Source organism: Microtus pennsylvanicus, chromosome 21 (genome assembly GCF_037038515.1).
Source record: "Microtus pennsylvanicus isolate mMicPen1 chromosome 21, mMicPen1.hap1, whole genome shotgun sequence".
NCBI lineage: Eukaryota > Metazoa > Chordata > Mammalia > Rodentia > Cricetidae > Microtus > Microtus pennsylvanicus.
In genome coordinates, this window is record NC_134599.1 from 19,368,485 (window position 1) to 19,384,674 (window position 16,190).

The 16,190-nt window shown below is 43.4% G+C and overlaps 1 protein-coding gene across 3 annotated transcripts in view; it reads left to right on the plus strand.

Moving 5' to 3' along the window:
• Positions 1–16,190, plus strand: part of Babam2 (BRISC and BRCA1 A complex member 2) — a 384,660-nt gene that overhangs the window by 305,091 nt on the left and 63,379 nt on the right. For all 3 annotated transcript variants that reach the window (XM_075955398.1, XM_075955401.1, XM_075955399.1), the window contains exons 8-10: positions 25–124; positions 3,757–3,827; positions 6,871–6,953. In XM_075955398.1, coding sequence (XP_075811513.1) covers positions 25–124; positions 3,757–3,827; positions 6,871–6,953 — 254 coding nt within the window. The remainder of the gene's footprint in view (positions 1–24; positions 125–3,756; positions 3,828–6,870; positions 6,954–16,190) is intronic.

Sequence of the window (16,190 nt, forward strand, 5' to 3'; positions counted from 1 at the left end):
TTCCTTGTGCTTTTGTTCTTTCAGTGCACTCGGCGGCTCCTCAGCTCTTCATATCCCTGCTTTCCCAGGAGGAGGATGTCTCATTGATTATGTGCCGCAAGTGTGCCACCTGCTCACCAACAAGGTAAAAGCAAGTCCCTGACCTGTGCCCTGGAAGAGTCCGTCCTTAATGGTTCATGCTCCACTGTTGCTAGGTCCTAACGTCTTTCTCAGGGGAGGGGGCAAAAAAGCCTTTGTCAACAACCACAGATGCTGGAAGTCAGGTAGAAGATTTAAAGCAGACTCGTTTGTTTAATAACAGGGAAAAACTTACATACCCTCCCAGCACCCAAGCTGTATGACAGTTGACAGTTGACAGTTGGCATTTCATGTTTGTCTAGCATTGGCTAGGCACAGACGGGACCTTCGACAACTCCAGGCAGACTCCAGGTTGGCTACTTTTGGTCTGGCAGGCCTTTTCTTCCCACATATGCACCCTTTTTGATTTATCACATAGGGCACTCAGCGGGAGCCAGAGTTCTTTGCTCGGGCCTTGTTGATTGTGCCTGTCTTAGGTTGGCCTGCCGAACAAACTCTTACCCATCTTTGACTACCAGCTCTCGAAGAGCATTCATTCCTGGAGAGCTGTCAGGGTGAGGGATACTAGGCAGTAGCCTTTTGAATTACAAATAACCAGGCCTGCGCAACCTCCTGTGGAAGACTGCCAGACAGATGCCTAAGAGCCATTAACACTGAAGAGCTGCCTTAGTTGCTGTCTGCTGGTGTCAGATCTGCTGCAGGAGACACCATGGAGAATAAAGCTTAACAAAACCTCTGTGCTCTCAGCCTCTGCCTGCCTACTCTGAAGGACAGTGCATCTGTCCCTCCTTAGTGTCTTCCTCTTCCTTTCCCTTTTCTGAGGACCCAGCTCCCACTGCTTGGCTTATCTTCATCTCTTCCCTTCCTTATGGTGACTTATGTCGACTTGAGAGGAATTTCCATAGCCCCTGCATTTTTGATGCATCTTGTGCCTTCTTAGGGTTTTACATTTGTGAGCCCCCTTCTCCCCAGTCATCTGGTGTAGGCACGTGTCTACAGCCAGCCAATATTAGGATAATTCTTTAAAACAGCCTTCTTTTCAGCTTTCTTATCTCAGCCACTAATTATCTGTCCTTCATTCTTGTCATGCCTAGGAGCAATTGGCCAGGGATTTTGCTCCTCTAGGGGCAAGAATTCCGGGTCGGCTGGTCTTCCACCATATTGGATTATCTAAAGTTTGCCCTTGGTTATATTCATGAGAACATAGCTGAGTTTACTGTAATGGTGGTCATCAACTATTTCCCACAAGTGTGAGCATATACTTGTTAATATTCAGCCAATATATTTAGCTGAAAACTAGAGATATTAATGCACTAGATATTAACCCTGCCTCTTTCCCATCCCATATGGACTATGACTCAGTTGGCTTAATTGCCAAAGTGTTGTTTTCTTTGCTCCTGTTGACTCGTTCATATTGGCTGAGAAAATAGATCTTTTGTTTATCTCTCTCATTCAGAAGATAGTTCATTTCTCTATAGGACATATTTTTAAAGAACAATAATATTTCAGAGGCTTCAGTATCAGTTTTTAAATGTCAGAGAAACTGAAATCTGGCAAGGCTACAGCATGTGGTACTGGCCCAGATTCCAAGGCACTTAGCTTCATGGAGTGGTGGCTTTTGCTGAGACAACACCCCCCACCCCCGCCTCCCTGTTCCCCTCCAAGCCAGAGTAGAGGGCAGGATTCTTATTTACATTCTGGGGCTTTGCACTGCCTTCAAATCTGTGTTCCAGAATTTTAGAGAAAAATGTAAATTGTGTCGTCCAGAACTGAGAAGCAAAGCTTTGTAAAACTCCCCAATTGAGATTAATTTCTAGTCATACATTTTCCTCAACAAAAAAAATAGAATATCGTTTTCTCAGAAATATAAGAATCAGTGTTTTTCTTATCTGGTTCCCTTTCATTAATTTTGCTTGTCTTTAAAATTGGTGTTCTTCTGTTCTAAACGAGGACACATGGACTGCTTTTAGGAGCAGTCTCTTCAAATGAGTTTCCATAATTACATCGGAATCTATCTTTATAGCCAGTTTTGTTGTGGGTTTCTGTTAAAATGCTTTTCTGTTTTTAAAATCAAGTACACAGAACTGTTTTCATCCTTTTTTTAAACAAAGCCACTTAAGCAAACTTATCATCTGTTTTTCTTTTCTGAAAATAACATCTGATCTTGCATTAAGCCTGCAAAGTAAGCACTGTTTTTGTAAATTGACATAAACCGCTATTATATAAATAGAATTGTTTTACTTTTCTAAGGTAGAGCCTGGCTATTGGGACCACTTGTGTTAAGGTTATGCTAAGTACTTTATCTTGAGTTCTCCATAGCCATGGGAATGCGATATGTCTAAAGTCAATGAAGGTTTTTTAGTTTTTTGGTTTTTTTTGCTGTGGGGTCTCTTTTTTTTTTCAGTCACAGTGAGACTATTAAAAAGGATGTGTTTTTATGGTAGAAGCTATTGTATAAATAACTTACGTTCAGCTACCTAGCATAATGAGTTAACATTTTCGTAGAAATTGTCATTTTTGTGCTAACAAGGATATACAAAAATGCAAAATAAAATCGCCCATCATTGTAATACTTCTCATTCTGAATATTAAGATTTTTGAAAGAATTAGGTATTATCTTACCCTTTTAATTTTATCTTACCCTTTCAATCAGAGTTCAAAATAACCAAAAGCCCCCCTTAATGAAATATCTTTGTAGAGAGTGTCTGCTAACAATTATAAAAGGGATAATAGAATTTTCTGACATTACCATTTTTCAACCCCAAGTGAAATAATTCAAAGAAGAATCTCCCAGTTGATGCTGAAGCCGTTAACTGAATAATTTATGGGGAACCAAGTCTTCCCTAGCTTTGAGAGATACACAAGTAGAATGCTTGCCCTGAGAAGTGGGGTGTGTGTCTGTGAATGTATACTACATCATACACTCAGTATGACAAGGGAGACATCCCTCTACAATGGAGTGACTTTCTCAAATGTTGAAGCCCAGTATTACCTAGAAGGATTTCTTGCCAAAAACCTTTAACCCGATCTAATTTTACCTTTAGCTCTAGCTTCTAATGTATAGGAAAACACAGGCAATAAAGATAGCAGAAGACTGAGACAGTCTATAAGACAATTAACCCAATCTCTATGAAAGGCAATGCCATTTATGCATGCTTGTGTGGACATATGTGCATGCACACACACATGCACAATGTTATTATTATGTGATTAAAAGATTTTAAAAATATGAATAAGTAACATATCCAATCCTGAATTATACACTGCTCTAAAAACAATGTTTTGGGGGGCCCTGAAGAAAAACTGAACATGGACAGGGTAGCAGATGACATCACAATGTTCCTTAAACCTGTTGAGCGTGACAACTGTGTTTGTGGCTTCCTATGAGAATGTCTGGTTCCTGCGGAGCTGCATACTAAATGAAGTATTTGGGGTGAACTGTCAGGATGTCTCTAATTTCCTTTGCAGTGTTTCAGCAAGATTGATGGATAGGTTGACAGACAGAGAAGTAGACAACTGGATGTGGCACTAGGCAAAATACTCACCATTGTTGAGTGCAGGGTGGGAACATGGGTGTTCATCTCCCGTTCCCTCGGCTGCTCGGAGTCTCTCAGCTTTTCATAATAAAGCATTTTAAGCCTTGCTGTACTGATTTTCAGCTTTGGGTTCCCATTCCAGGTACAGTATGTGATTCAAGGATATCACAAAAGGAGAGAGTACATCGCTGCTTTTCTTAGTCACTTTGGCACGTAAGTTCTTCCTTGTTTATACTACACACCAACAGTGTACTTGCTTCTCACATGTGGGAATGTCGTACCTTCTCTGTGACATTCTGGCTTCGGTGCTTACCCTAGAGCTGCCAGGATAACTTAGCTTTTAGCATTCTTAAGCAAATAATAGAACCAAGTATGTCCTCTGAGCATCAGCATGCCTCTCCCAAACACAGCAATTAGGGTAGTGTCCCTAAATGGGTGTAAAGCCTGCTTCTTGTGGAACTTTGGGTGGCTTGAACTGCACTTCATCTCCGTTGTCTTCTAGTTGTCTGGAGGTGACCAACAGGGCTCTTTCTTTTCTATGTATTTTAAAATTAGTTTTTAAGTTAACATATAAGTAATGGGTTTCATTATGGCATTTTCCATATTCACATTACTCTACATTGTTCTTTTTCCTCCCCTAAGTACCCTCCCCAGACCCCCTGACTCCCGTTGTTTGCCCTTCTTCCTCCCAAATAGCCTCCCTTGTTGCTTTCTTACCACATGTATTATTACCTATCCTTCCTCATCCTCTCCTCCCTTCTTGTGCTGCTCTTTCTCCTTTCATGACCTACACACACATATCTGAAAGTAGATTCCATGGATGTGAGGAAACATGTGGTGTTTGTCTTTTCTGAGTCTGCTTTATTTCGCTTAGCATAATGATTTCCAGTTCTGTCCATTTTCCTACAAGCCCTGGAATTTCATTCTCCTTTATAGAGAAATGAAATTCCATTACTCAGCTGATGATGGGCATCGAGGATGGTTCAGTCAGGCCCATGTTATTGCAGGTAGCACTGAGACTTGGAAGTTCAGTGATCCAATGAAGTCCCACATCTAGAAGAGGGGCCAGACATTGTAGTTCCCCGGATCCGGGTCTGCTGACAGGACTCTGTCACCAGCAGTGCCTCACAGATTCTGGAAGGAAACCTAACATTACCCCTGACAGTGAGGAGTTATACTGCAGAGGAGTTAGAAGATGATACAAGAGGCAGGTGGGAAAGCGTATGACTGCAAGGAAAGCATGGAGCGGCTCTTCCCACTGCTGCCCTGTGCGCCTGCCCTTCCCTCTGGATGCCAGCAGCGATGCTGTTTGCAGCTGTTTCTTCTCAGTGCTGTCAGGGGTATTGTAAGCTTCCAGCGAGGCTCAGCACAGTCGGGACATCAGTGTGTTTCCTTCATAGCCTTTAAAGGTGGAGCACCCTGCCCAGTGTTTGGTCCTCGGGATTTCGGTATTCTGCTTACTTATTTCAGAAATGACTAGGAAGTGATAGAAATATATAAACAGAAGCAAGATTTCAATTTCAAATAAGTAAATGAAGACAAAACCAAGTGAGCAAGTAAAAGCAAATGAAACTAAAAGTAAAGCTTTCACAGCATAACGCAGTTATGAGCAGAACTCTGGCTGCTGGAAAACTGCCAGACAGTTCTCTCACCGACTGCTTGACGTTTTTTTCTCTCCTAAATAGAAAAGTCAATATCAAGCAACATGGTTGTCTTTTACCTAAGTCTTTCATAATTGAAATTATTTTCTGCTTTATTGGTGACCATTTTAAGAGAGCATTTTTATACAATAGTGGTAATAAACATTACTGATCTAAATTTTGAGTAGAATATCTTTAGCATATGTCATTGAAAATAAAGGAACTAGCACAATGATCTCAGAATGGGTTATATACACCCCAAAGGTTACTACACACATCCATTGGGTATAAGAAAAAAATGAAAAAAAATTACGTTTGTTTTACAGTGTCATTCTATTTTAATAAATGCTTTGCATATTTTATTATGCACAGCGTTTAATAATATAGTACTACCAGTATGTAGTTATTAAGTTACAAATGATTACCACTGAATTACCGAATTATATGCTTAGGCACAAAAGGCATTATATTTTGTTTTTGCCTGTGAGGTATGGGGGCTAAAAAGTTCAGACCCCATGGTTACAATATTGGGTTAATTGTCCAATCATAAGGTAGCCTTGTTGGCTTAAGTCAAATCTGAATGATAGCCACACCTCCTTGAGCAGGTCACCTGGTCCTTGGGATCTTAGTTTCTGTATGTGTCCTGGAATGTCCCCGTATTAGACTGGAATCGTCAAGAGCATTGATCAGACAGGGAGAGAGATCTCTTCAGAGGCGTCAGAGACTTGCTTGTGTGAATGAGTATTTTCCTGTCCCCAGTATATGCTCAGTGTTGTCGTCAAACATTGTTTGTTTAATAACAACATCATTTACCACTCCATTCTTGTGGGAAATTGATGAGGTGAACCTACCAGGTTCTGCCAGCACCCTCAGCAAGTCAGGAACTGTTGTCCCTTGACACTCCATCAGAACTTGCCCACTGATGTTGCTGCTTTGTTGGGAAGACAGAAGCCAGGGTACCAGTGCAAGAATACCCGTATGATCCCAATTATCTTGTCAGTGTCACCATTATTTGGTCCCTGGATAAAGTGATGCTTAAGCTCACTGTTCAGATAGTCAGATGGCGTTTGGTACTGTAATGTCATCTGTGACCAGGTTTCATTTTAAATTTTGTTTCATTTTGAGACAGGGTCTTACTTTGTAGCCCAGCCTGGAAGTAGCGATGCAAACCAGGCTGGCCTCAAACTCACAGAGATCCAAAGGTCCACCTGGCCCTGCCTCCCTAGTGCTGGGATAAAAGACCTGTGACATCATGCCCAGCTGATTGGTTTCTTAGATTGTCTCTTTACTCATAACTGATGACTGATGTTTCCATTTTGTGGTTTATCCTCATTGTTTTTTGCAATTCTTTTAAAAAGTTTACCGATATCATAATTTCCTGCTGTTGAGGAAGCTAAATCTCCACAGGTTAAGAGATTTGAGTGAGGTCATGAGCTGTAGCAAATGATAAGGTTGTGACATGAACCTCAGTACTCTCGTTCCAAACCCTAGACCCTTCTTGATGCAATGCATGCCTTAAATCTGTCTGTAGTTCAGTCACCTTTTAAATAGTCTCAACTTACTTCTGTTGCTCTTGAATCTTATTTTTACAAGGTTTTGTGTGTGTTCTTACTTAGAGGTGTCGTGGAATATGATGCAGAAGGCTTCACAAAACTTACTCTGCTGCTGATGTGGAAAGACTTTTGTTTTCTTGTGCACAGTGAGTATACTTTTGCTATGTGCATACACTTAGGAATATTCTACTATAATAATCAGGGTGAGAACCTTCAGTGTTCCCACATGGCCCTTTTTATTTTATATTGAGGTCTTAACAAGAAACTTTCTCCAAGAAACCAGTGTTTCTCAGCAGGTAGGGTGATGTTTCCCACATCTGATAATGTCTGAAAACATTTCTTGTCACAGTGGATAAGGGGATCAGTGATCAACCAAACCTCCTAATGTCCATCTGTCCCAGGACAGCACCTCACAACAGAAAACAGTTGAGTACAGAATGTCACTATCGTCAAGATACAGTGACCCTACCCCAGACAGATTACGATTTCAAAATATATACCCAGTGTCAGGTCTCCAGACTTCCAGGATTTCTGAGAGCCGTCTTTCATCTCCTAGTCATTAGTGGGTGATAAAAGGTGGCGGAGAACATAAAGGAGGCAGCGCTCTGCACATCCCCAGCAGCCCTTCTTGGTGGTTTTCCACAGTGGGGCTGCGGGTAAATGATTGTTGCATAATCAATCAGTATCATTTCTTTGCTGTAGAAGGGCCAGTGGCCTGTGGCATCAGGTTTAGGCTGCAAGTCAACTAAGCCCTTCATTCCGTGGCAGTTTGGTATATAATATTTCTGCTTAGTCATTGACCAAGGAGTTGCAGCTTTTCCAGCTTGAGGTAGGACCAAAAACAAAGGGGTTGGGCTGGCTTCATTCAGTGGCAGAATTTGCTTATATCTCATTAAACAATATATGGAAGTGATACTTTGGCCCTATATAGCCATGGTGTCAGACAATGTACAGATACTGACTTTAGGGTTTTTTTTTTTAAAGTCCTTAACTGTCCGTAAAATGGAAAGAAAGCCTCCCCGTCAAACCTGATGCTGACGCACCTCACAGACACTGGAGAGCTGGCCATGCATTTGAGAAGGACTCTTCTTCCTTCTCGGTGTTACCTGGCCATCTCCATCTTGCATGGTGCTTCACATTGTACTCCTGACTGGTAACTCATTCTACATTAGGACAATTTTTTCAAGTATTAAACCTGGGAGAAGCAATTTTGTATCAATTATGTGTACAGATAAACAGAATTGGAAAGAGAGCTCCAGCTTGGGAGTGCTTCCAACTACACCTTGTTTACATCACTAGGTCAATCTTCCTTCTGCTCTAGTTTTTTTGAATGTGCATGGTGGATGGGAAACATCACCATATGGAATGTAGCCCACAGTAAAAAATGCACTAGGAAAGGAAGCCTCAAAATTACTACTTTTCTTACCTGATGTCCAGATCGCAGTTGCTGCTTCAGTTGATTTGTAAGCATTGCCTGATGGAATTGCCCTAGCCTAGCTCATCCATGGTGTCTACACCTTAACTCTGATGGTGGTAGTGATTCTTGTCAGATGATGCCAGAGTGGCTGAGGACAACCCAGTGATAGATCGGCTACCTCAACAGCTCCTTTGTTTCGAAGTGTCCTAACAGTGCAAACCTTTCTCCTGAAACTTACTTCTATTTCCTAGTTGTGGGTTTTTTTAGTTGTTGTTAAATCATATCAGACATAAAGGAAAAAAATGCATTCTTAACATTCTTTAGTCCTAATATTTTCCTCAGCATGCAACTCAAAAATGGCACTTTCTGTTGCTAGAATAGTGTGTACAAGGCTGGATACTTTATAAGGAAGAGTGGTTTGTAGAACTCATAGTTTTGCAAGTTCAGAGTCTTAAGATTTACTCCAGGCCCCTTGGCTGGGTCGCAATATGGCAGTGGAATAGAAAAAGAACCTGCTGCATTCAGAAGGTCCGATGTGGTGTGTGGCTTAGCTTCATATGAGAATGGCACTAACCCCTCCAGCCTGGAACCCTGGTGCTCTAACCTCTTTTCTGCAGGCCTGACAAAGATTCTGCACACTGGGGACCCTAGAGGGACAGACCTTATCAAGCCCTGCTAGTTATGAGGACATCATCCCTTGTAGTGATGTTCAGTCTAAAAGAACACTTACATCGTGGCTCCGGCCAACTCTTTGTCAGTACCCTCAGTGTCCAGAGTAATTGCTGCTGCTCTTGGAGTCCTACAGAAGCGCTTCTCCCTGACATTGTGTCTGGCGTACACCGTGTATACTCCTTCTCCACCTATCTTAGCTTTCCTGAGCTGTACATTCAAAATTGTGTGCCTGCCAGGGTTTCACTTAGTTGTGAACTGCCTTCTTCAGAAACAGACTCCTCAGGCACTCTGTGGAATGGCTGCCTTAAAACCTGGGGTTTCATTTGCTCTTTTCCAAAGCGTTTCCCAAAATTGTCATTCCTTTCCTCCATGAGCTGTTCCTTGTACCTTTGTGTCATGCCCCACACACTGTTGGCTCTTCTGGCAGATAAGGACAGACTGTAGGTGAAGGGCCTGATGCTGCCCCTGCCCCATCCCTAATCACAGCCATAAAGACAGACTGTAGGTGAAGGGCCTGACACTGCTCCTGCCCCATCCCTAATCAGAGCCTGCTTTTAGCACATCATTTGCATCCTTTACCTCTTACTCATCTGAGACGGAGGGCCTGCTGTGACGCAGTGGAGCTCAGTTAGATAATGTGTTTTCCTCAGTCATACGGTTGTGCATCTGACACTTACCTTCCTTTGGAAGCATCTGCTTGCTTGGTTACAACGCCCAGGGGACCATTTGTTCCTCTTTTTTCTTCTATAAAGATGGGGGGGGGGGGGTGAATGTGGGGTGGCAGGGACTTGACAAAGAACACTGCAGTGAATTATTCTGGGATCTCAACATGTGAAAGAGGAGGAAGAAAGTGCCTCCACATGGAGCCAGTCTCCCGTGGGCGCCTCCACTCTTCAGGGACACAAGCAAGCACCTCTGCCCTGCTCTCCATCCTTGCATTCTCCCAGCCTGGCAAGCCAGTGTCACTGGGGCAGCTGCTAGTGCTAACCTGGGGATGCCAGAGGAAAGTCACCCCTCTCTTGTGCCAGATGGTGCTGACCTCAGACTGTTGTTACCAGAGATGCTGTCCACATTCCCGGCTCCACAGGCAATGCTGAGCTCCCTGGTATCCTTGTACTTCTGAGTATGGCTCTGCAGCATCCCAGCTGCTCACTGCTCCCTCCCTTCATTCTCAATCAGTATCTGGAGTCACATTACATCGGGAGAAACTGCTTCCTCCTTCCAGAAATTGTTCAGGAGGTTTCCTGGCCGCTGTTTGGGAAGTACTTAGAGTGGTTGGGCAGGTCCATCTGTGTCTGCCAGGTTATTCTTACCTCCCGAGGCAGCTGCTACCCACAAGCCAGCAGTTTGTGAGAAAGCCATATAGTAAGATATGGCAATGACACAGAGTACGAGCAGCCTCGAAGAAGCTCATTATGGGCCCCAGGCAGCAGCAAGCACCAGCACATGGCCCATGGTAGCAGAGTCGAAATTTAGGACCTGAAGGTGGAAGTGGGTGGAAGCCCTGACTGTGACAAGCTGTCTCTCCCTGCTATCTGTAAACCCCTGTTGGTCTGGCCTAGACAGTGTGCTAGATCTCCCTTGGAAATGCCTGCCAGCCCCAACCTGTCCATTTTTCTCTTCTCTTTCTTCATTGTTTCTAAGTTGCCTATGTTTGCATTTTCTCTATGTTCAGAACTGTGGTAGGTATTCTTGGGATAGAAGTAAACACTTCGGGCTTGATCTCAGAGTGCACATTGTAGTATAGCATAGGAGTGAGGACTCCATAGCCTACAGGCCACAGCCTGTTTCCATGTGGTAGGTAAACCAAGAAGAGTACTTCCGTCTTTGCAAGGTTGTTAGGAAGAAGAAAAAGAAAGAGAAGGGAATGAGTGTACAATGGAGATGGTGCCTGGTCCACAAAGCCTAAAAGCTTTACCATCTGACCCTTTTCAGAGAAAGTGTGTCAGCCCCAGTCCAGTTGATAAAATCAGGTAAAGATGGAGTACCTATATGCTGCTTTAAACACAGATTTCTGTGTCTCACCTGCTGTGTGTCAGTGATGTCGAAAATAAAGTAACGCTTGTAAGGCTCATATGAGTGCATATATTTCAAATAGGTACCAGTACTGTGGGGGCACAGAATTAAGACTTCAGAAGCAGTCTTTCAGTGTACTTAGAATGATCTCTCTTGGTGGTGACATGTCACCCAAGACATTAGTGGCCAGGATGGACCAAAGACTTCTACATAAATCCAGCCACACTGAACCTCATAGAAGAGAAAGTGGGAAGTAGCCTTGAACAAATGGTCGAAAGACACTTAAGGAAATGTTCAACATCCTTAGCCATCAGGGAAATGCAAATTAAAACAACACTTACTTCAGTCAGAATGGTTAAGATCAAAATACGAATGATAGCTTATGCTGGAGAGGATGTGGAGTAAGGGGAACACTCCTTCATTGCTGGTGGGAGTGCAAACTTGTACAACCACTCTGGAAATCAGTATGGCGGTTTCTCAGAAAATTGGGGCTCTACCTACCTCAAGACTCAGCAATACCACTCTTGAGTATATACCCAAAGGATGCTCAATCATACTACAAGGACATTTTCTCAACTGTGCTAATAGCAGCATTATTCATAATAGCCAGAGCCTGGAAACAACCTAGATGCCCCTCAACCGAAGAATGGTTAGAGAAAACATGGTACATTTACACAATTGAGTCCTACTCAGTGGTAAAAAACAATGACATCTTGAAATTTGCATACAAATGGATGACACCAGATAAAGCCATCCTGAGTGGGGAAACCCAGACCCAGAAAGACAAACTTGGTATGTTCTCACTCATAAGTGGATATTAGATGTAAAGCAAAGGATAACCAGCCTATAGTCCACAACCTCTGAGAAGCTGGAGAACAAGGAGAACGCTAAGAGAGACATACATGGATCCCCTGGAAAGGGAGACAAGATCTCCTGAGAAAATTGGGAGCATGGGTTAGGGGGAGAAGGGAGGGTGGAAGGGGAAGGGGAGGGGAAAAGGGGAAGAAGAAGAAGAACATGAGGGAATGGGATGGTTGAGATGGGGGAAGACAGAGGGAGAGCAAGAAAAGAGATATCTTGAGTGTGTGAGCTCTTATGGGGCTAGCATGAAACCTGGCACCAGGGAAATTCCCAGGAATCCACACGGATGACCCCAGCTAAGACCCTAAGCAGTATTGGAAAAGGTACCTGAACTGGCCTTCCCCTGTAATCAGATTGATGACTACCTTAATTGTCACCATAGAACCTTCATTCGGCAGCTGATGGAAGCAGAGTAGATGCAGAGATCCAGAGCTAAGAACTGGGCTGAGCTTCCAGAAACCAGTCCAAGCGAAGGAGGAACAATAATTTGAACTAAGGGGTCAAGACCATGATGGGGATACCCATAGAAACAGCTGACTTGAGCTAGTGGGTGCTCACTGACTCCAGGCTGACAGCAGAGTAACCTGCATAGGACCAAACTAGACCCTCTGGATGTGGGTAACAGGTGTGTGGTTGGGGCAGTCTTTGAAGTCACTGACAATGGGACCAGGATTTATCCTTAGTGCTTCTTGGAACCCATTCTTTTTGGAGGGATACATTGCTCAACTTAAATATAGAGGGGAGGGCCTTGGTCCTGCCTCAAAGTAATGTGTCAGACTTTGTTGACTCCCCATGGGAAGCCTTATCTCTCTGAGGTGTGGATGGGAGGTGGGGTGGGGAGCGGGAGGAGGAGAGGGAGTGGGACTGGGATAGGTATGTAAAATTAGAAAAGATCGTCTTAAAAATAGATTAATTAGGCGGATCTCTGTGAGTTCGAGACCAGCCTGATCTACAAGAGCTAGTTCCGGGACAGGCTCCAAAACCACAAAGAAACCCTGTCTCAAAAAAGAAAAAAAAAGAAAGAAAGAAAATAACAAAAATTGAAAAAAGCCAAGGAAGAAGCCTGCTGGGGGAGGAGTTTCTGCAAAAGCCCCAAGGCAGCCAAGAACTTGACACTCTAGGCTGAGGCATGATGTGGAATGAATGCATTTGGGGGTTCTTTTGTGGTTGCTGTTTCTTAGATACTTTCTTAGTTTGTTGTCAAGGTTTTCATGTGCATGTTTTCCTTGACACAGTTACTTTAGATTAATAATGACTTAATGTTGGAAGGCTGTATCAGCTTTGTCTCCCCGACATTGTTTGTGCTAGCAGCTACCCCATGTGAGAGAGTGTATGTCCAATATGAGTATCTGTTAACTGTAAGCACAGCATTGTAGATACCAGTGCTTGCTGTGACAGTCTCGTTGTGAAAGCAGAGCAGTTTCCTCTTGGGTCATGGTTGTGTCTACTCCTGGGACCTGGGCTGCTCTGATCCACTGCAGAGTTGTCTGAGGGATGCAGGCTGGTAGTGAGTTCATAGGGTCTAGATAATGACGAGTTTCTTTCTAGTTTCTTCCTTCCGTCCTCCCTCTTCCCTTCATTCCTTCCTTCCTTTCTTTCCTTCCTGCGTACCTGCCTATTTGCCTCCCTCCCTCCCTCTTTCCTCCCCTCCCTCCATCCTTCCTTCCCCTCCCTCCCTTATGATAAGGTTCATCAGCTGTCTCCTTTGCGTGTCTGTATTTCCTACTTGTACATTCATTCTTCTTTCTTCCGTGGCTCCAGAGAAGTCGGTCATATTGTTTCTCAAAGGGTTCATTCTCTATAAGTACTTAATATTTATGAAGCCAGAACAAAACTGACTTCACACTAATTCTGATAGTCATTGAAACAACTCTTTCTGTAACTGAGGCCAAAAGCTTAGAATGAAGAGAGCTTTTGAAGATTGTTAGTAAAAGCCAGAGGCTTGTCATTGCTGTTGATGCCCCTTCCGAGCTCTGATTTCATCAAACTGCATGGTTCCCAGTGTAACCCAGGAAATTCTTGTATAGGTTACTGTTACCTACCACTAAGAATAAAGCCATCCTCTCTGTGGCCGTTTTGCCCTGAGCGCGGTGCTTTCTGCTCATGCTGCAGAAACAATGTACCCTGTGGCATTACCTAGCTGGCAGCAAAAGCGTTGACTACCAGGTAATTCAATAAACCCCATTCTGTGATGTTTTTCAAAAGTGAGTTACTTTTTTGGATCCAAATCACACTTTTATGTATTAGTGAATATATTTGGACAAATTGGAATTGGTAAAATGACTGAATGAACTACAATGGTCTAGATTAGAAATTGCTTTAAACCAAAACTATAAAACCACATTGTTATTGTAGGATTGGCATGTTCGCCTCTTATCTGTGAGGTTCTTGGTTTTTAATGTCATCATTTTTAGTAATAATAACTATCAAAGCAGCAGGGACTAGTTGATTATTAGCAAGAATCATGAAGCTACATGTTCTTTCTGTTGTTCAAAATGATAAGGATTGTGAAAAAGAACAAATAGAAATCTCTCTAATGTCTCAGTGTTTAAATCATGAGAACTCCCGAGCGAGTCCTGTCAGCGCTTCAGACATTCTGATTCGTTTTTACCTGGACTGCTGTGAGCTGATGGTTGGGGCCAGGCCATTTTCATCTTTCGATCACACGCCACATGCCTTCCTCATAAGGTTCTCAGCTCAGTTCTGGCCTTAGCGAGCACCATCGCTGCTTTGACTCAAACTGAAACTTCTGTCTGCTTTAGAGTTCACTTTCAAAGGTCTATTTGCATCTTCTGGCACTGGGTTGAAATTTTCATTCATGAATCTTCTTTGGGCATATTCTTTGTGGTGTGAGTCCTTGGATTTCCATGACCTTTTCTAGAGCCCTGGAGGGGTGGCCAGTGAGGAGGGGGCTATGGATCAGACCCTCAGTCGAGGCACTGATCCTTTTTCTCTTTGCCTTCTTGTGCCCATGGCACGGTTCTCCTCTGTGGTAATTATTGGAATAAGTAATTTCGAAAGTGAGTCTTTCTGATCAAATTTCCTGAAAAGTCTCAGTGATTTTTTTTTTACTTCAAAATATACTCAGCTGCTTTTTAATTAATGAAGTGTAACCAAAGAGGGCCTCCTGCTCAGCGAAAGACGAAAGCCACTGACAGGGTAGCTCAGGGTATTGATCTAATTGAGTGAAATGGTTTCTGTATAGTTAACATTAGGAACTACCTACATCGCTGACTTATAGGCATTTTTGGTGCAGAACTGCAACTGTGGACATCATGTAACAGTCATGATTGTTGACAGGAACTCCAGGTGTATTGTGCCCCAGACGCTCCGACCTATACTTTTGCATATCTTATGATATGTAAACCTCCCTGCACCCTCCTTTGGGCAATTACCAGTTTAGCCTGTGCAACAAAAGACAACCGCAGCTCAACAAGATTCAGTGACGACTAGGATTTAAATCTCAGAACTGATCCATAACTGCATTAGGACCCTGCTCCAGGTAATCCATTGGCAGTGTCTCCCGGTAAGTGAGACAACCTTCAAACTCCTTCAGAATATCATGGCAAACCCAGAAGCCCAGCATCAGGAACAGAATGTCACTGTCAAGCCCCGCAAGTGACCAAATCCTCTCATCTCTGAAGAATGTGAGTGGACCTCTGCAGAGTGGCTGTCCTAGCTGAGGCCTCAGAGCATGAAGCCAGAGCTGCTCCTCAATGGTGGCAGGTTGTTCAGCTATAAGCTCTTCCACAGGGACATAGCTGTCAAACTTGAGATAAAAATTCACTCTGACCACTGAAAGAACAAACTGCACAGTGTAATGCAAGAATTAACAAGCAGTGGATTATCAGAGACTCAGCTTAGACAATGACTGTGGTTAATAATGGTTTGTTATACAGAGTCCAGAGGGGACTGCAAGATCCAGTGCCCATCTAAGCCCAGGAGGTGATATGGATGTGGGAGTTGCCCTGGTCCCAGACAAGAGGAAGTGTTAAACCGTGGCAAAGTGCTTGCCCCTTCACACACACTCACCGTTGTTTTGTTAACTAAGTAAAATGCAAACAGTTCTGTGTGCTGGATCTACCATGAGTGCCTATAACTCTTTACAGGCAAGCACATTGGGCCAGCAAGATGGCTCAGCAGATAAAAGGGTCCTTTGCCACCAAGCCTGACCTCCTGAATTTGATCTCCACGTGGTAGAAGGAAAGAACTGATTCCCAAAGGTTTTCCTCTGACTGCCACATGTGAAGCCCCCCCCCCCCGCCCCACATAGACATTTAATCACAAATTAAAAATAAAACCAAAACACTGCCAGGTCTAGTGGTACCAGCTTATAGTTCCGCTACCTTGAGAGTCTGAAGGAAGAAAGATCCAAAGTACACACCAAGGATCCAGGACAGAGTACATTCAAGGACAA